At 44.9% G+C, this 20,967-nt stretch overlaps 1 protein-coding gene across 1 annotated transcript in view; it reads right to left on the reverse strand.

Moving 5' to 3' along the window:
- The window catches only part of ANO2 (anoctamin 2), a 363,519-nt gene that overhangs the window by 65,152 nt on the left and 277,400 nt on the right, over positions 1-20,967 (reverse strand). The window contains exon 16 of the mRNA XM_050747557.1: positions 8,982-9,177. Coding sequence (XP_050603514.1) covers positions 8,982-9,177 — 196 coding nt within the window. The remainder of the gene's footprint in view (positions 1-8,981; positions 9,178-20,967) is intronic.

Raw genomic sequence — 20,967 nt, forward strand, 5'->3', positions numbered from 1 at the left:
CCAGGGTGGGTTCCCAGGGAGAGCAGGGGCCCTTGCTATGGGTCTGGGTGTCAGGTGGCATCCTGGAGATGAGGGTGGAGGTAACATATGTGTCCTAGAAACAAGAAACCCTGACAGCTGCAGCCCCTAGACTGAGCCCGCCCTAAAGGAGAAGAGTGTCCTCCCTGGAAGGGCCCATGCTGTCCAGGCCTGGAGTAAGGAGGGGCCGCCTCAGCAGCAGTCCAGCCTCTCCCATCAGAGGGGTGTGGCCAGTGGCCATCAGAGGGGTGTGGCCAGCAGCAATGTTCTGTAGCAGTGAGACCCAAGGAGCGAAGGGCAGGTTCTACCCAGGAATCTCTCTGTTTAACTTTGGATGCTGGCCTGACCCCTCTACCACTCAGGATTGCAGCAGGAAACAATTCCCCTTCGATGGTTCAAAGGAAGCGACTCTAATGAAGCCCTTACTCACAGCAGTGAAGAGACGAGGAGAAGAAATGGCTTGGCTGATGCCTAGGAAGAACCAAGAGGGAGAATTCATCCTGCAAGAGTTGCAGTTATGAAGAGATGCATTTTCTCCAGAGATGTGGGAGGATCAGGGAGAGGCAGAGGAAAATACTCCAGTTCCCTAGTGAGGTGGAGAGGGGATCCGGGGAGAAAAGGTGCAAACAGAGGAGGAGGACCACAGCCCTTCCTTCTCTTCTGGATGCTTTAGTCCCTGGGCTCCCAGAAAATCTAAAGAGAGGGAGAGGAAGAGGAAGATATTGTACTTCTTGCTAACAGAAGAGATGAGTGCTCCAAGGACTTAGTAGGGAAACGAGAGACGTGTTCATGGTCACAGGTCATGTTTGGGAAGGAATTATTACCAGTTATACTAAGTGTTCTAAACAGTGGGATTAATGACTGTAGTCTTACATAACTGGTAGGGGTGCTCCACATACTTGGGCTATAACCGTACTCACATCGTTTTATTAGTAGTCACAGCCTCCTGCCATCCTCTCTCTTTCCCAGGCAACATTTAGAATAATTTAAGCCAACATCATGGAGGGGCCCCCCGACAAGCATAGAATCCCCCTGGTCACACCCTGGGAGGTTCTTTCTCCCCCACAGGCTGAGGCCACCCAGAGAGCCAGGAGCCCCAGAGAACCAGGATCCCGGTGCAAAGCAGGAAGAGAATACAAGCCAGCAGACCCAACTTTCAGGCCAGATTGCAAATGACCAGCACTGTGGTGTCCCCCCCAGAAAGGTATAGGCCCCATTCCCCTCTTCAGCCCACGCCGGCCAGGCCCACCCATGTCCTCTGCTGGACTCTGTCCCTGATCAGGCTCCACTGCAGAGAGCAGACCCCCCATCTCAGAGCACTGCATCCAATAAAGCCAACACTTTCACCCCATGCTCCAAAAACAAACACTATCCACATTTAGAAAATTAGATTCATATATACCCCAAATATGCTTCTTTAAAGAATGTTTGGTGGCCCGGCAGTCATTCGTATCTGTGATACCAACTTTTCCCCCGTCCTGTTCCTTTCCTCCTGCTCTTCTCTCCTCAGTAAGAATATATTGCCTTTTGCTAGAGTAGCTTAGAACTGGAAGAAAAGTTTAGACTCAAAACTTCCCGGGAGGGGCCAGGCACTCTGGCACATACCAGTAGTCCCGGCATTTTGGGAGACTGAGGCAGGAGAATCACTTGAGCCCAGGAGTTCAAGACCAGCCTGGGAAACAAAATGAGATCCCCTTCTCTACAAAAAGTTAAAAAAAAAATTTAGCCAGATGCCATGGCACACACCAGGAGTCCCAGCTACTCAGGAGGCTGAGGTGGGAGATCCCTTGAGCCCAGGAGTTCAAGGCTGTTGTGAGCTATGATCATGCCACTGCACCCCAGTCTGGACAAGAGAGCGAGATCCTGTCTATTTTTGAAAAAAGAGAGAGAGATTTCTGGTGGCCTTGCACATTTTTAAAAAATTTCTTTCTTGTTTAAAACTTATAAGCACGCAGGATCCCAAAGCCTGGGGAGCTCCGCTCTCCCTGTGCACGTGAGACAGACGGCTGCACTCACAGCTTGCCTCCCTGCCGTCTTCCTCGCCTGGGGCATCTGACCCACGTGGTTGTCCCCATCCCCAGAAACACTCTACCTCTTGTCATTCACATATGTGAGTGCACTGCATTTTAAATCTTCTGGAGCCTTTGTGGTGTTTCCTTTTGCTCTCCCAATAAATTTAAACTTTTCTGGGGAACAAGGACAGCTACATATTAAAAGGCAGTAGAGTGTCACGGTTTTAGCAAGGACAATGAGGCCAGACTCACCACTTATCAGTGCCATGACCTTGGGCCTGTCATTTTCTGCTCTGTGTCTTCAGTCTTCCTGTCTCTAAATGGGAGTGTTAAGATTACCTACCTGACTGGGTCTGTTTGAAGGATTAAACATACAGATATATGGAAAGTGCTTAGAACAATGTTTGGTTCGGGGTAAGCAGTGTGTGTGTGTGTGTGTGTGTGTGTGTGTATGTGTGTGTGTGTGTGTGTGTATGTGTGTGTGTGTGCGCGCGCGCACACGCACGCATGTGCACGTGCGTGCATGTGTGTGGGCAAGTGTGTATGTGTGTGAGATATAGGGTAAGCAGGGTGTGCATCAACACACACACATGCACACTACTAATTGTATGCTTTGGTCAAGTTTCTAAACCTCTTCAGCCTTCTCATAAGTAAAATGAAAGAAATGACTCATTCCCAGTGTTACTGTCATAATGTGGGGCAAAGTACGCAAACCAGTGTTGGCATGAGGTGGGCACTCAATGGAACTCAGGGCCTTTCCCCATCCCTCCTTTCACTCCCGTCCCTGGCCCCACTTCAGGAGCATCTGGGGCAGTGACAGTCAGGAGTGGGCTATCAGCAATGTCCAAGCAGCTCCCAAGCACGGCCATTTTCATAAAAACCTTGACTTGACTAATACTCTTTTTTTCAAGCACCTACAATGAGCCCAACCCTGGGACTCGGAAAGACTGGATGGCAAGGGAGGGATGAAGTGCACCAGCCAGCACTCTGCACAGAGTTTCAAAAGAAAAGACAAGGAGGAAAAGCAGTCAGAAAGCCAAAAGCATTTTGAGTATTCAGTCCAGAAGCCTGCCATTAGACGTGCCTCCTCCATCCTGCCTCCTACTGGAAGAATTCTCCAAAGCTAGAGTACAGACAGGCCCCCTGCCCAGGCCAACCCTGACCACTGCCTACATTGTTACGCTAAGATCCTATAGTTTTCCTTCTCCCAGATTTGTATGGCTCAAAGGCACAATACACCCCTGCATCCTGACCCGACGAGGAAGCACACCTTGCACCAGTCAGCTCCATTGCCTTCTTGCCTCCCACCCTATCCTCCCAACATGCTGCAGCCTGTCCTCTTTGCTGTATGTCCAGAGGCCCAGTGACCTGCCCAGATTTTGCCTGCTTCCTCCCCCAGGACCTGAACCTTTTCTCTACAGCCACCACCTGTATCCCCTCCTGGAGTGAACGGATCACTGGGGACTAAGAGACCTTGTCCCACCCGTCCACTGGAATCCTACCCCCGCAGCACTCAAAATCCAATACTGATGCTTGCTAAAGCTGGCCACACACTCTGTACACTGTGCCTTGGCCAGCCGGGCTCCCTCTCAGACACAGTTCCAAAGCTTCATGCATTTCCCCAGAAAGCCCCCTTCCCACCACCCTGGGGTTCAGCTGAGTCCTGCTTCACCAGTGCTGTGTTGCCTCCAGATTCCAGCATGCCTTGCATCTAAGCTCCTGACTATTGTTATGGCAGCCAGGGGGACAATCACTGTGTTTATCTGCCACTGCTGCTAGTGGTAGATATCATTCTCAAGGAAATTAACAAATCTTGCCTTCTGTGATATATATTTGTAGCAAGAATGGACCTCAGATAGGCCTGACACCTCAGCCTCTTGAAGGATGCTCCCAGGAAACTGGTCTTCCATTACTCAGCCCTGTGGGAAACACTTGGGTACTTATTGGGGTTACTGACACCAGCTGTTTGCACCTGGTGAGCAAAGCGCATACTTACAGCCTCCTCAACTATCAACACATCTGGGGCAGGAAGCCAAGCGGGTGTTAAACCCAGCGTGAGAATGGCAAAGGAAGTCTTAAGCCCGGCAGACTTCTCATTCCATTAGGTGGCATTATCCATAGCTTTATGCCCGCGTGGAGCCTGAGGGAACCCTGTAACCGTATCTCTGCCTGTGGGGATACTGCTGGGACCTACTCTGTGGGACCGTCTCTGTTAGTGTGGGTATTCTTTGCCTTTAAGGAAACTTTAAGTCTCCCGATACCCTTGGTGCCTCTTTCAGTCACTATCCCATTGTGTCAACTTTGCACTGGCCTTATTCATCTCAATAAGATCATACATCCTTCTGTAGGAAGACAGGTGAAATAAGGAATACATAAATGTTCACTTCAGCCTCTACTGTGGCTTAAAAGATACCTAGCCTCTGGGCATTCCTTGAAAAACGTCTTTTTGCATGCATGAATGAAGAGAGAGACGTAGTTCACCAATGACTGCAATGACAAAAATGTGCTAAGATCTGCCATGGGCCAGGCACTGTGCAGGAAATAAAAATAAATGAAAGACAGGGTCACTGTTCTCAAGAGCCTTGCAGCCTGGTTGGGAGCAAGTAGCACAGACCTTTCCTGCTTACAGAATGGCCATGTCCTTTCACACGTTTTCCAAGTTCTTCATAATTAGGCTGATTCTAGCCAGTGAGCTGTGAGCAAACGGGATGAACAATGATGCTTGGAGGCTGAAGCATTTAACAGCCCCAGTCAATGCTCCAGCTGTCTTTTCTTGACATGGTGTCCACGGCAGCCGCCATCAGTCTAGGTCCCTGAGCAACTGTGTGCAGCAGAGACCCCTGCCTGATTGCACTAGATATGTGGGCTGGGCAAGAACACAGATGACTTTACAGATGCAACCAAGATTTCAAGATGAATTTATTACCCCAGCAGAGCCTAGTCTATTCTAACACTGGGAAGACACATATATGTGAAATGTGATAAGATCAGATAGCACCTGATCAGCATCCAATGAGTAGTGTGGATAAGACGCTCCAAGCTTAGCCTTGACCTGCAGGCTTTGCCTTTACTGTTTCATCTTCCTAAGAGTTCTCCTTCCACATCCTTTTGTGGGTGGCTCCCTCCTGCCATCCAGGTCTCAGCTATAAAGTTACCACCTTGAAACACCTTTCCTGACCAACTCCTCCAGAGTGCACAGCCCCAGACCACTGTCTGTCTCATCAGACCTTCCTCACATTCTGTGGAATGGCCCTGCTCGCTGTTCATCTTTCCCTTGCCACAGTGAAAGCAAAATGAGAGCAGGGACCTTGTCGCTTGTCATTGCTGTGTTTTCAGAACTGTGCCTGGCACAGAGCAAGCACTCCATCAACAGCTGATGGATGAACCCAGAAACAGAGGGTGTGTGCCAGGGGAGTCTGGAAGGGGGAGGATGACCACTGACGGCTGAGAGGCCAGAAGAGGATTTACAAAGGAGGAGCCCTCAAGAAGCCCTTTCAAGGGGGGTCACTGAGGTCATTTTGGCAGTCACAGCAGCATGAGCAAGGCTGGGCTGGGGCCACACGGGGAGGCTAGGGTGACCGCGAGCTGAGTGGGTCAGCTGGGGTGGAGGACCACAGTGGGAAGAAAGTAGCTGAGAGCTTGAAATGCTAACTAGAGCTGCTCTAGGGCCAAGGGAAGCTGTCTGAGGGTGCTGACCGGGAGCAATGTCCCCAAACCCACTGTTCAGGAAAGGTTGGCTGGATGGGGATTTCCAAGCTAGAAGCCCATTGAAAGAGGCTGAGGACAACAGCATAGGCGTTAGGCTGTGAAAACCGTCCAGACACATGATGACCAGAGGACAGGAGGAATATGACGAAGGAAGGATCAGCAAACCTTTGTCCGAAAAAGTTCCCCAATACCCACTGCCACACAGTTGGGGGGTGGGAGGAGAAGGAGCCAGATCTAGAGTTCAAAGCTTCTTTCTACTGGATTCTCAAATTCAGCGGTCCCTCTCTGAGCCCTCTGGGGTACCCAGTCTAAGGTAGACAAGAGCAATGCCCCAGAACAAGGCTCACTGGGGTTCCTGATGGAGACCCAACACACCACTTCAGTACAGATGGTGAGAAACTGACATCAAAGTCACACAAAAGAGATTCACATTTTAGAGGTGGAATCTGAGTCTGAACCTTAGTAAAGTGAGGGTATAATACTTCCCTTCCTGGCCATGCAGTTTTTGTGAAGATGAAATGGAGTTACAAATTTTATTTTAAGTTTAAAAATACTTTATGAGTATCACTCTCAGAGAGAACAAAATGTACTTGTTAGGATTTTATCTCCTTTCCAGGGCACAGACTTTCTTATGGAGTCCTGGACATCGATTTAACAGCCCAGGGTAGCTGCTTTGGTCTGGGCAAGGAGGGTGTGTCGGTAGAAACAGTGAACATAGCTTCATGATGTGAAAGCTGTGTTACAGCCCATTTTATTTGTGGCTTTAAACAGAAGAGTTAAGGCCCCGCCCCGCACATGGGAAGTACTCACTAAATACTTATTAATGAGTTTTCTATTGTTGCCCACTCAATTTCTCTTTCATCTTTATCACTATCTAGAGCAATGCAAGAAAAGAGAGATAATGTAACACAAATAAACAGCAAGAAGGTCGACATCACCACTGACTTCCTGTCCCTCTTTTTCCTACTTCCTGCCCATACACTCAGCAATGTTCTTTCAATTGGCTCTCCTACCTCTCCCTATTCTGTCACATCCTATTTCCCTGCTAAGTAATTTTGCAGACAGCTCCCGTCATGCCACACTCTTAAAAAAAATCCTCAGTGGTGCGAGATCAGGACCACATGGAGTGAGTAGGGGACATTTATTTCTACTCCTGATGTTTCCTCCATGTGGTGGGAATGTGATTAGTTGTAATGTCTCAGCTTGTCTTCCCCCAGCTCAACCATCTCTCCTCTTGGGTGAGAGAAGGAGGAGTAGCTTATCTTATTGTTGAGTCTGGAAGAGGATGCTGGCATTCCTTGCCTAGCCTCTTTTTCTGCCCCTACTTAGAGGGGAGCTAAGGGCCTGCAGGAAGCAGGTGTTCTTCTATGTCCCTCCAAGTTCTAAGTTCACAGGGCTGGCCCATCCACCGCTGCCTGCCATGGACAGAGAATGTCTTTTTGGCTCTTCTCCTAAGCTACTGCCTCCCATGTAGCCTTTCTCAGTTTTACGGCTGATATTTTGGCTTTGTCTACTCTTGCCTTGATCTAATTTCTCAGCTGGTCCAGTCATCAGGCCAGGAAGATGGTACTGTTTATTGCTGAATGTCCCTGGGAACTCCAGCAAACACTTTTCCATTATCTATGAAAAAAATCGGAGTCCTCAGCCTGGCATTTTAGATTTCCCATCAAAAAGCAAAACAAAACAAGAAAACACGAGCTGGTTAACTCCGTCGGCCCAGTTTCCCACTCCATCATGCCCTGGATGTGCCCTGGACCTAGAGCCCCGGCACTGGGCTCCCCTGGCGTCCTGTGCATGCTTCATGCTTTCTTTCTCCCATACGCTGAGCTCAGCTCCTCCTCCGCTGGTGTTCAGCTCGACCAAGACTCTCCCAATCACCCAAGTGGCTCATTTGCCACTTTCCTGCATGCCTTTCCTGACCCCCTGATCACTCCCTTCAGTGCCGTATTTCTCGCTTGGTTTCCTTTGCCAGGAATCTCCCTCTCCTCCTGCCCATCCTCTCCTCCCTATATGCGTGCCTATCTGTCTCTCACTTATCTCTGAGCTCTACAGTTAAATGCCTCTCCCTCCAAAGCCTCCTGAGTCCCCAGGAGTGTTGGATGTTCTTCCAAAGTGCTTCCATAGAATCCTGTCTATCATTAAATATGCTGAATTAAAATTCTCTGCTTATTTTTCTCCAGAAGCTTATGAAGACACACAGATAACACTCATAAATATGCACATTCCTGGAAACAGCAGAGCTGCCCCTGAGGATGCTAAGCTGCCGATAGCAATACAGAAGCCAAAGCAAAGTGCTCACCATGGGTGGTGTTTCAGTAGAGGCCAAGCAGGGGAAAGGCACAGACAGAGCAACTTTCTGGAATTCTCCAGTCATCAGGAGAAGGCTCCTGAGGAGGTGGCTATCCTATCAAGGGTCCGTGAATTAAAGACATCATACATACCATCAATGCAACCTCCCTATGAGGTTAACAAGAAGTTGGGAAACCTCGTCCCTAGTGTCAGAGAGGGAAATCCCTACATTCAGAGAGGGAAGGGATGAATCCAGGCCACCCAGAATACATACAATGGGACAGGGTCTCGACTGTCAGCCTCCCCCATCCAATAAGCACAAATGCCAAATGCCAAAACGTGGTGCTTGGGCAACAGCGGCTTACAGCTCAAATGACACGTCTGAATATTGAGGCCATTGCATTTTTCTCACTGGTTTGAAGCTTGGGAAGTCTGATATGCCTCTTTGAAGTCTACTCAGTGCCCGGGGAATGTGTGGATTTTCTGGGGCCTCTGACAATACGGGGATAGATAAGACCAATAAGACCCTCTTGGGCTCAAGTATCAAGAGGCTTTCCTCAACTTTATAGATGCTGCTGGGAAAATGAGAGCTAAAGCTCTGTACTTTTTAACAGGAAGTCTGCCTTGCTTCTAGGTTAGGCTAAAAAGAACAGACCCTGTGGTTTATCCTTAGGGGATAGTGAGTGTCCTGTCACATGAGGCAATCAACACAGGCCAGAGGACTTGATCAAGAATGTTACAGGAAGGATTCCCGCCTTTAGAGAAAGCCCTTTGGCAGCCCTGCAAATACACATACATTGCACTTCCCCATTCCTCTAATTAAAATTCACTGTACAAAGCATCCTGTCCCTGTCCCTTTTTTTTTTTTTTTTTTTGGTTCATTATCACCAAAAGCCTTGCACACACTGACTTAAAGAGGGCCTAGGACAGCCAGAAGATTCGGTGACACAGTACCAATTTTGGTGAGCCACTTGGCCACAGCACCATAGATCTCGTCCAGGATGAGGATGACCACGAGGTTGATGATGACTGCTGTTGCTGTCACTGTCACCCGGACATTGGAGCGTGTAGCCTTATTGAGAGACAGAGCGGCTGCTGTTGTTATTCGATACACAATCACCCCAAAGACGATTGAGAACGTCAGGGCAATCTGTTTGGGGGAAAACAGAGAAAAATGCACATCAGCAGGCAATTCTTGAGCATCTACTATTTGCTCTGCCAACAGGACCATTTGCTATTATCAGATATTATTAATCTGGAGTCTTTTGGTGGGTAACAAGGGATTCTAGATATTATGAGTCTGGAATATTTGACTGGGTAACAAACTTTTAGGCAGAGTTCTGAGGGGAAGTGCATTTTCCAGGGGAGGATGTCTTAATTTTTATCAGAATTGAAATGATTTATCACACACACACACAATAAGGATGAACACGCTGGACCCTGTGGAGTGTTCAACATACATGATGCAATTTCTTTCGTGAGGGAGCTTTTGATCTTCTATGGAAATAACATGAACTCCTTTTAAACAAACCGTAGTAAATAATGTCCAAGAATGTATTAAGTGCTAAATGAAGAGTATTATTGCTGAAGGAACTCCAAGTACATGGGAGCAAGTAAATTTGGGTGGCCAGGGAATAGTCTGTGGAGACAGTGGGATTTAAAATGGAGTTTTCATGAGAAAAAATAGAAAGCCACTGAAGGTACCTGAGCTGAGAAGGGATGAGTTACAGCTTGATAAGTAGAGGCAAGAAGGCTGCTCAAAGGAGAAAAGAGGGAATACATCAAGAGTGAGATTTTAGGAATCTCAGTCCTCAGGATGACCAAAATATCACTGTAAGATTTCTCTACTAGGTGACTTGAAATGGAGGACTCAGATTCCTCATTTGGTACAGAAGTGTCCAGCTGCTGTGCTCCAAAAGGAGCCACATGACCTCTAAGGGTCTCCTCATTTCCTCTCTCTAGAACCTAAGAATAATAAGGCACTCTCTTAGACCTAGATCTGCCCAACAGCCCCTCTTCCTTCTTCTGTGCCCATGTCCCCTCCTGTCCCCATCACAACCAAGGAAGGATCATTTCCAGGAAGAATAAGGATGCTATGAGAAGAAAGTGCCCTGAGTAAGCCTCTTAGAGGGGACAGAAGAGAGAGAGACAACTGCTAGGTGCATGCCCCCCGCTCAGAGCAAATTCTAACCTGCTTCAGTCAAGACTTCTTCAAGAAAGAAGCCTTCCTTCTTAGGACTCTTTCTGTAAAGGAAACTGTTCAGGTCCTATTTCCTCTGCAGGACAGAGAATGGGCACTGGCTATGAAGAACTAAATAGAAAACGTGGGGAGAGAACACGGCAGGTAGAAGGCTCCCCAGAAAAAATAAGCTGTGCTGGACCACACACACACACACACACACACACACACACACACACACACACACACACACGAGCGGGGCAGGAAGGAGGGGGTGAGAGGAGGGGAGGAGAGGCACAGGAGGAAAGGGGAGGGGAGGTGGGGGCCTCTGGCTTGGGCAGTGCTTTGCAAGCAGTGTGAATGACACTCCAGTGGCTTGCCAATGGGTTGCAGATGTGTCCAGGTATGGATGTTTCCAGACCTCTGGTGGGTACCTGGGGTGTGCTGGTGGCAGACTCAGCTCTTTATCCTGGTGGGCTTCAAAAACTACCAGTAATTGCCCTATTGGCCATGTTGTGAAAAAGAAGCCCTTGGTAAGGAAGGCAGAAAGGTGGTGTTCTCTGGGCACAGGAAGGCTGTGTGTGTTTGGGTGTGTGTGGGTGTGGGGAGAGGAGAGGTTGGATGGGAAAAACACTCTGTGTGAGACCCCTCTTCTGTTGCAGGGTGGGGGTGGGGAGCGGCAGAAACACCAGCCTCCAGGACTAAGTAGGGACTACTACCGTGTAACTGGGAAAACCTGGACATGACATCACCCCTCTCCAACAATGTAGACATGTTCACTTTCCATTCCTCTGGGATTGTCACTGCCAGACAGTAAGGGCCTAGAAAATGTGGTGTGAGATTCTTTTCCCCAAAAATCACTTTCGCAGTGAAGACCAGTGATGAAAGTATTGATGAGGCTGGAGAGGTGAGGGTATCGAGGAGTGAGTGAATGTGTGTATGCGTGCGCGCGCGCATGCGCGCGTGTGTGTGTGTGTATTTGGGGGTTGGGATTGGGAGATAGACTAGGGGAAAAAAACAATGGCAAAAACATCCTTTGTTTAGGGTCTTATGGGAGGGACATGGAGGAAGGTGTGGGGAGAAGATCAGCTTCTGTTATTCTCTAAGAGGCCCAGCTGCTAAACTAGAGAAGGAACACTCTTTGCTACTCAAAATACTGTCCAAGGATCAGCTGCATCAGCTGGAAGCTTGACTGAAATGCAGAATCTCAAGCACAACCCCAGACCTACTAACCTGGAACCTGCATTTTAACACAATTCTTTTTCACATTCAAGGAGCACTGTCCTACTTACCTAGGAAAGCCTTCTTTCCCGCCCTCCCTTCCTCCCTAGCCCCACTCCCGGCACACCTCACTCAGCTCTCTGATTCCTTGCAGGTTTACCTTCTCTGGTCTTGATTTCCTATCCCACTATAGAAATCAAGCTCTAAGCCTCTCGTTTGGTGTTTCCCAGAGCATTCCAAGATTCACAGAGCTTTCAAGTTGCAGGAACTTGCAGAGCACCAACCCAGCCACGTGACCATTTTGCAGCTGAAGAAACAGGCATGGAAAAGTGAAGCGATTTGCTGAAGTCCACAAGGTGTGGACTTCAACCCTACTGTTCTGGATCATGGCAGAAATTTTAAAATCTTAGCATTTAGGAATCATCTATGTACAGTCTTTAGTCTCATACATAAGGAAACTGAAGCCCAAGAGGCAACAATGTGATTGATCCAAGGTCTGGAGGGTATATGGTAGAGCTGAGATGTTAATGGTGATAACATCATCAATACCAGCTGAACTACTTGTGCCTTCTAGATGTCTTTATTCGATGCATATATTCACTAGCACTGATTCTTTTAACTACCATGCAAGACATGCCTTTAATACATGAGATTTAATGATGATTTAGGATTTGAACCCTGCTCCATGGTTCCAAAGTCTACAATCCCATCCTGACATTAGAACCCAGGTTTTCCAGCACTAAATCCAGTACTATTTCCACCACTTGTGGTTACATTATTTATTTACTTTTTCTTTTTCTGTTGTTGTTTGAGATAGAGTTTCACTCTTGTTGCCCAGGCTGGAGTGCAATGGCGCGATCTTGGCTCACTGCAACCTCTGCCTCCCGGGTTCAAGCGATTCTCCGGCCTCAGCATCCCAAGTAGCTGGAATTACAGGCATGTGCCACCACACCTGGCTAATTTTGTATTTTTAGTAGAGATGGGGTTTCTCCATGTTGGTCAGGCTGGTCTCCAACTCTCCACCTCAGGTGATCTGCCTGCCTTGGCCTCCCAAAGTGCTGGGATTAGAGGCGTGAGCCACCGTGCCCAGCCCACATGATTGATTTTGTTTATTAAGTTCAATACATATTTTCTGGTTGCTTATTGTGCAAACCACTGCACTGGGTATATTCCATGTTTGTGATCTGTCTCTTCTAACTAGGTCAAAAGGAGGTTTGTCTTGTACCACATTCTGTGCCTTAAAGCCACTTCACAGCAGCGCCTCCTGTAGAACTGGTTTGGTAAAGATTCGCTGGTCAGCAGCTCTAGGGGATCTGGCTGCCCTGCACACGGTCATTTTATTATGGTTCCTGTTGCTTTTGGTGTTTTCACATCACAACTTTACTTCTGAGGCACAAACAAAATGCAACATAAGCCAGGCTACAGAGTCCAGAGTCCTACTTGACACCAAGAGCGAGACAGGAAAGAGAGGAGGCCTCTTCATCGCCCTCCAGAACTTGCATTCTGAAGCAAAGTTGAGAAAATCATTGCACACATACAACAAAGATGAGCCTAGTAGCAGCTGGATGGAGTCACAGGCCTCTGTTCACGAGCTTCCGGTATGCTCTCAGCAGAGAGCAGGGGGATTAGTCAGAGAAAACTCCACAGAAAAACGTTTTGGGACAGTTTCCTGTGGGAAAGACTGAGAGGAAAGAATAAGAAGGAAGAACTTTCCGGAAAAGGAAAGAGGAGCAAGTAGCAATGCACAAGGCACAAGTAACCTCTGCTGATCCCCAGCATGGCACACAACAGTAGCTCAAGTATAAAAATACAGGCGTGCACACACACTAGCAACTTCATCATTGACACAGTACGCTGCCTATGACATCCACCTAGTTTATTTACGCATTCGGTCATTCATAAAATGTGTCTTAAGCTCCTCCTTGTGCCAGTCTCAGTTCTAGGTCCCAGTAGGAAAAGGAAACAGAAAGCACTACCTTCACAGAGTGGATCTTCTAGTGGGAAAATATAGACAATAAACTAATAAATAGGTAAAATACGTAGTACCTTCAGCATGAGAAATACTGTGGAGACAAAGAAGGCAAAGAGGGTACAGAGATCAGTTGCAATTTAAAACAGGGTGGTTGGGAAAGAGGTGGGTGAGGAAGTGACCTTTTACCAAAGACCTAAAGGAAGGATTTAAGGGAAGTGAGCAAGGGGACAGGTGGAGTGGGAGACGGGTGGGCAGCCAGGAGGGCGCCCTCTAGTGTGTGGATATTGGCTTCCACACCTCAGGAGATGGGAAGGCGTCAGAGAGTTTTGAGCACAGGAGGGATGTGAGTTGGTTTAGGTTTTAAAAATTAGCATGCTGATGATCCATCAGGGGCAGTGTGCAAATAAGGCAGATCAGTGAAGGGGCTATGATGAGAATCCAGGCTGTGGAGGAGGATTTCTGATGGTGGACTCCCAATATCCAAGTGTAAGAAAATGACTATCTGGGGCATAGGAGGAAAGCTCAGGCACCTAGCTCTAGAGGAGGGACATTGCCTCTGACAATCCCCTCCCTTACAAGAAGAAAACAGGAGGGCCCATCTAACAAGGAAACTTTAGCTGAACACACTGGATTGGTGAAGAGAGAGAGAAAGTTCGTCTTTGTCCATGCTGGCCTCTAACACGAGGAGGCAGATGAAATAGCACTGGGGCATTTCTTTGCTCTCATCACCCCATGAAAAGCATTCCCAGCTGACTTGGTAGACTGGCATGTCTGAAATCTTCCTAATGCCCATGGTCCTGGCATCTTCTGCCTAGGTTCAAGCACAGGGGTGAAGAAAGGAATGAGATGAGAGATACAGTAGGTGTCTATGGCTTACCCTAACTTCACCACAGAAAACTACCTGTTTCTAAGCACCACCCTGACCCCTTCATCTCATGCTCCACACCTTGTTCTAGGGTAATGCCAAGTCCTTTTTCTTTAGAAAACATCAGAGTGAACAGCAACTTACAGAATGGGAGAAAATGTTTGCAATCTACCCATCTGACAAAGGGCTAATATCCAGAATCTACAAAGAACTTAAACAAATTTACAAGAAAAAAACAAAAACCCCATCAAAAAGTGGGCAAAGGATATGAACAGACATTCTCAAAAGAAGATATTTATGCAGCCAACAGACACATGAAAAAATGCTCATCATCACTGGTCATCAGAGAAATGCAAATAAAAATCACAATGAGATACCATCTCACACCAGTTAGAATGGTGATCATTAAAAAGTCAGGAAACAACAGATGCTGGAGAGGATGTGGAGAAATAGGAATGCTTTTACACCAGTGGTGGGAGTGGTTAAACTAGTTCAACCATTGTGGAAGACAGTGTGGTGATTCCTCGAGGATCTAGAACTAGAAATAACATTTGACCCAGCCATGCCATTACTGGGTATATACCCAAAGGATTATAAATCATGCCGCTATAAAGACACATGCACATGTAAGTTTATTGCAGCACTATTCACAATAGCAAAGACTTGGAACCAACCCAAATGTCCATCAATGATAGACTGGATTAAGAAAATGTGGCACATATACACTATGGAACACTATGCAGCCATAAAAATGGATGAGTTCGTGTCCTTTGCAGGGACATGGATGTAGCTGGAAACCATGATTGTGAGCAAACTACCACAAAGACAGAAAACCAAACACCGAATGTTCTCACTCACAGGTGGGAATTGAACAATGAGAACACCTGGACACAGGGCAGGGAACATCACACACTAGAGCCTGTCAGGGGGTCCGGGGCAGGGGGAGGGATAGCATTAGGAGAAATACCTAATGTAAATGATGAGTTAATGAGTGCAGCAAAGCAACATGGTGCATGTATACATATGTAACAAACCTGCACGTTGTGCACATGTACCCTAGAACTTAAATAAAAAATAAAGAAAGAAAACTGGGATTTTTTTTAAGTGGGAAAAAGTAACGGGGACAAGTTAGTTCAAATAAGGATTTTAAAAAACCAAATAGGCAGGAAACAATATAATGTATTGTCCAATCTGAAATACTTTTGAGAGTAAAAAAGTGCTATTAATAATTCCCCCTGGTCTGGAAGCTTAAGCCTGGACAAGCTTGAGCACCTGACTGTGAAGGGTGATGTGTAAAGGGGGCTCCCCCCATTCCCACCACTCTGCTCCCAGCTCCTGCCCACATGGTTCAGTTCCCAGAACTTGCTGGTGGCAGTTGTGGGACCCCAGGCAGAGTGAGATTCTCAATTAGTTATTCGTTCTGATACAGAATCTTGCATTTATATCAAGATTTGGAGTTGGGTGGGGTTGGGAAAGGGAAGATTTTACAAAGGAGAAATAATTATGTATTATTTGTGGACAATAAAAATATTCCCACTTTCCAGTCTAGCTTTAGGACGTATCAACGGAATTTTAAAAAAAGAAAAAGCTTAGAATTTTGGCAAGATGATCCACCATTGACCCAGTTTTTAGTATTTGTTGAATGGTGGTCCAGTGATCTATTTGTTGTTGTTGATGATGATGATGATAACGATGATGATGATACAGATTTTTCTCTCAGGCAGCAGCTAAGCTCCTAGTTTCAGTGCTCTTCTTGCCTGACTTATCAGCGGCATGTGATACAATTAATTGCCCTGCCCCTTTGAAATGCTTCCTTGACTTCTGGGACTCTGTATTCTCCCCTGTCCCTTTTCGATTCTCCTTTCTGGCCCCTCCTCATGCTCCTAAACTTGAGCACTGCAGTGTCCTGGGACTTGGTCTTTGGACATTTTCTCTATCGACTCTCATTCCCTTGGTGATCTCGTGCAATCTTATAGCTTTAAATGCCTTCTAGTGATTAGGTCTCCAGCCTGGACATCTTCCCTGAACTCTAGATTCATATCCATCATGAGGGCAACCGAGTAAGGAATAACGGCAGATTTTGGGCTGCTCAGGATAAAAGCCTTAAGAGTCATTCTTGACTTCTTTTCAGTTTTATACCACATGATCAAATTCTTTCAGTCCACTTTCAAAATAGAACCAGCATCTGAACACTCTTCACTCTCACCCTGCCCAGGCCACCACACTTCGTGCATTATCACGACAGATTCCTACTTGATCTCCCTCTTCCTACCTCTGCCTTTCTACCAGCATGTTCTCACTCCAGCAGCCAGAATGATCCTTTTGAAATGTATGTCAGGTCATGTCACTCCCTGCAAAATCCTCTACTAGGGGTTCTCATCTCACATAGAATTAGCCCATGTCCTTACTGTGGCCTCCAGGGCCCTAATTACAGGGCTCCTCATTACTTCTCTAACTGTGTCCCCGTTTGCACTACCCCCTGCAGGGTGCTCAGCTCCAGCCACACTGTGGCTCTTTCTTGCTGTCTCTCCTGATGCCAGGCATTGCTCCCCTTGGGCCTTTTCTCTTGCTGTTTCCTCTGCCCAGAATGTTCCCCCTAGAATATCCATGTGGCTGGCTCCTCCACCTCCTCCAGATCTTTGATAAAACGTCACCTTAATGAGAACTTACCTGACCAACCCATTTAATATATGCATTTTGTGTCTTTTTAAATTTTATTGCGAACATGCAGAAAAATCCATTTTATACACACACACACACACACACACACACACACACACACACTGAATAAAACAAACACCAGTATAGCCCAGACCAACACTGCCAGCAGCTTTGAATTCCCTTCACCCCAGTACACACACATGGCCTCCCATCCTTGCTGCTCCTTTGGATCTAACCACTGTGCAGAATTTTGTGATAATCATTCTCTTGCTCATTTGATAGTTTTAACACCAAGGTATGCATCCTTAAACTATATAGTTGAGTATTGTCTCTGAACACTATGAGTAGATTCAAACTGTATATATTCTTTCACCTTGTTTTTTTCACCCTTGATGTTATACATAGCTATTAGTTTGCTCATTTTCATGACTGTATAGTATTTAATTGTATACATATGCCTCAATTTATGTATCAATTCTGGTGGTGACAGGCATTTGGGCTGTTTCCAGGTTGAGTTATTATAAACAGGGCTTCCATAGACATCCTTGTACATGTATTTTGCTGCTCATGGACACAAGTTTTTCTAAGACAGATACCCAGGAGTAGAATTTCTCAGAAACTTTCAGTTTCACTAGATAATGCCAAACTATATCCAAAGTGTTTTTGTTTTTTCACCTTATACTCCCAATAGGAGAGTTTAAGATGCTCTTTTGATCTTTTCCAACACTTGTTATTTACAGACTTTTGGGCATATATGGTATCTCATTGTGGTTTAAATTAGAATTTCCAGGATTACTAATGAGACTGGGTACTCTTTTATAGGTTTATTGGCCATTTGGATTTCCTCTTTTGTGAAGTACATATTCATCTTTTTCCTATTTCATACTGAATTACCTTTTTCCATGTTTTTTAATTCTTTATGTTAAGAGTAATTCTTTGAGTTATAGTTGTTGCAAATACATTATCCCATTCTGATAATTTGTCTTCTCACAGAGTGTATTAGGTATTTTATGAACTTAAATTCTTAATTCTAATATAGTCATATTTACCAGCATTTTATTATGGTTGTGCTTTTTGTATCTTTCTCAAGAAATTCTTCCCTACCCCAAGGTCATGAAAATATTTTTTTCTTATATATTTAAAAACTTGATTGTTTTCCCTTTCACAGTTCATCTTTAAAATACACCTAGAATTGATGTTTTTGAGTTGTGTGAATAAGGCCCAGTTTTATTTTCTTCTGTATGGACACCCAGCTGTCCCAGAAGCATTTATTGAGAAGTTCATTCTTTTCCCCATTTATATGCAGTGCCACTTTCATTAATCTGGTTCTTGGTTTTCTATTTTATTCCATTGGTCTAATTATCTCTTCCCACAAGAATATAACATTATCTTACTTATTGTAGTTTTATAATTAGAGTAACATATCCATCCTTCAAGAGTTTGTTGACTCTTCTTAGCCTTTGTGCTTCCATATAAATCTTAAAATCAGTTGATCGACTGGATAATCTAAAGACCTTAGAACATTATTGTTCTATTTATTGCCCACCCAACTTACATATTATTGTTGCATATATTTTAGTTCTATCTTCTTTAACTTCATGAAAATTGGCATCATTATTTTTACAGTCAAGGTTCATATAGGTTTTCTCACATATTTACCACTTTAAAAGCTCTTCATTCCCTTCTAAAACCATGGTCTTCCATATGGGATCATATCCAAGGCACATTCTTAGAATTTCTTTTAATGAGAGATTCAGTTGATAGCAAACTCTCAGTTTTTATTTGTCTGTAAATATCTCTAATTCATCCTTATCACTACATGATGTTTTTCTTGGGCATAGAATTCTCAGTTAGAAATTGTTTTGTTTTCAGCACATGAAGAGGGCCTTTCATTGTATTCTGACTTCCAATGTGCTATAAAATATCAGTTTTAAGTCCAGGTGTCTTTCCTTTGAAGGTAATTTGCCTTTGGATTTGTGGTTGCTTTTGAGACTTTTCTTGTATCTCATACATTCTACAATTTCACTGTGATATATCTAGATACAGATTTCTTTTTACCTTTTCTGCTTGGGTTTCATTGGGATTCTTCAATCTGTGGATTGGCATTCTGCAACAACTTAGGAAACCACCAGTCCTTATATCTCATTCATTACCTGTTCTCTTTCAACCTGTCTTCCATATTGCCAATTTTTTGTGTCGCTATACTGTATTACAGATAATTTATTCCAGCCTGTATAGAAGTTTACAAATTCTCTCTTCAGCTTTGTCTAACTTGTTGTTAAGTCTATCCATGGCTGAGGCAGGAGAATCGCTTGAACCCGGGGGACGGAGGTTGCAGTGAGCCGAGATTGCGCCACTGCACTCCAGCCTGGGTGACAGAATCAGACTCTGTCTCAAGAAAAAAAACAAAATCTATCCATGGTCGTGGGTGTGTGTGTGTATACACATATATATACACATATATACATGGTATATAAAAATCATATATATAACAATATTTTTGTTAATTTCTATATATATATTTATTTCTAGCAGATAGAGGTTTATTGGTTAGTTTTCACATCTGCTAGATAATTTTCAACATAGTTTCTTATTCCTTGTGTATATTTTTAAGTTTGCTGTTTTAACCTGTGACTGATAATTTCATATCTCTGGTCTTTGCTGTGTGTTCCCGCTGGTTCTTTCACATGGTGCTTCAATTTCTTGAGCAATTAGTTGTTTTTGACTGTGTTCTCTTCATTGCCCTTGAAAAATTATTTTGGGTGACTTTTTGAGGCCTGGCATAAATAGTACATATTCATCTTCTTCTGGGCACCTGGGAGCCCTACTAGTGTTAAGTTCACAACCTGAGGTTCCCTGATCTTCTTACGTGGTGACCCAGGATAGAAAGCCACAATAGGGATTGCCCCTGGCCACTTCTTAAGAACAGAGTTTTGTTTCCCCTTTCCTCCCTTTTCTGCTTAGATCCATAACAATTTTTTTTCTGTAGTCTCATAAGTGGGAAAGGGTGTGTATAGTTCAGTTTCATCTTTACTCTGAACATAGCCCTTTGGAGTTCTGCTTCAATTTGGTGAGGACATCCTGTTACAATCCCCACTTGGGGCCATCCGTCATCCCTAATTTCTATCCTGCTTGCTCCCATAAAACCGCCAAAACCAAAGCCTAGGTTTGCCTAGACGGGCAAATGTTCTCAAGGTAAAAGTAGCTCTAGTGCCCAGGCATTTGTTTCCTTGGTTCCCATTTTCCTTTAGATTTTAGCCTCTGGTATTACTTCCTATTCTGTCAGCCCTTTGAGGCTTTGAGAAGATTGAAAAATATATTCATTCAATTTTTTTTGTAAATTTTAGCAAAATGGGAAGTTACAAATATCCTAACCTACTACTACGGGAGACAGAAGTCTATTTTACCTATTTATTGTTATTTATTTACTTACTTATTGTCTGCAAATTTTTTAAGAGAGGGATTATTTTGTTTTGTTTTCTGCTGTATCCCCAGTGTCTAAGAATGGTGTCAAGCACATCGTTTGACTCATTAAATATTGAATGAAGGAATAAACTCTTTAACAATAATATGCATATTGTGGGAGGCTTTGAAGTGCTAAATTAAACTTTATGTCATAACAGCTTAACACACGGCAACTCACCACATATTCTTGAATAAATTCCACATGCCTTGCACTTGTTAAGCAATGAAAAGAAAGCAAATTTAGACTTCTAAGCTGTGGCAAGGCACCCATCAACTCTGTACTTCATCTGAAAAATGAGGAGTTGAATTGGTGATATCTAAGTTTCCTTCACCTTTTACATTTCTGAGACGAAAACACAGTTCCTGTACTTAAAGGTCATGATGGCAAAAATAATGGCAAACAAACAAACAAACAAACAAAACCCCTCAGGCCAGAGTCAGAGTTACAACAATTTCCAGGCCAATTTTTGGAATAAGTGATCCCTCTTTCAACCTGCAACTAACATGTAGGCCTACTTAGAAATGCTCTGAGCTGTGAGTACACACACTCCTTTACAAAGCACAACCTCCAATCATG

The sequence above is a fragment of the Macaca thibetana genome, chromosome 11 (genome assembly GCF_024542745.1).
Source record: "Macaca thibetana thibetana isolate TM-01 chromosome 11, ASM2454274v1, whole genome shotgun sequence".
In the NCBI taxonomy this organism is placed as follows: Eukaryota; Metazoa; Chordata; class Mammalia; order Primates; family Cercopithecidae; genus Macaca; species Macaca thibetana.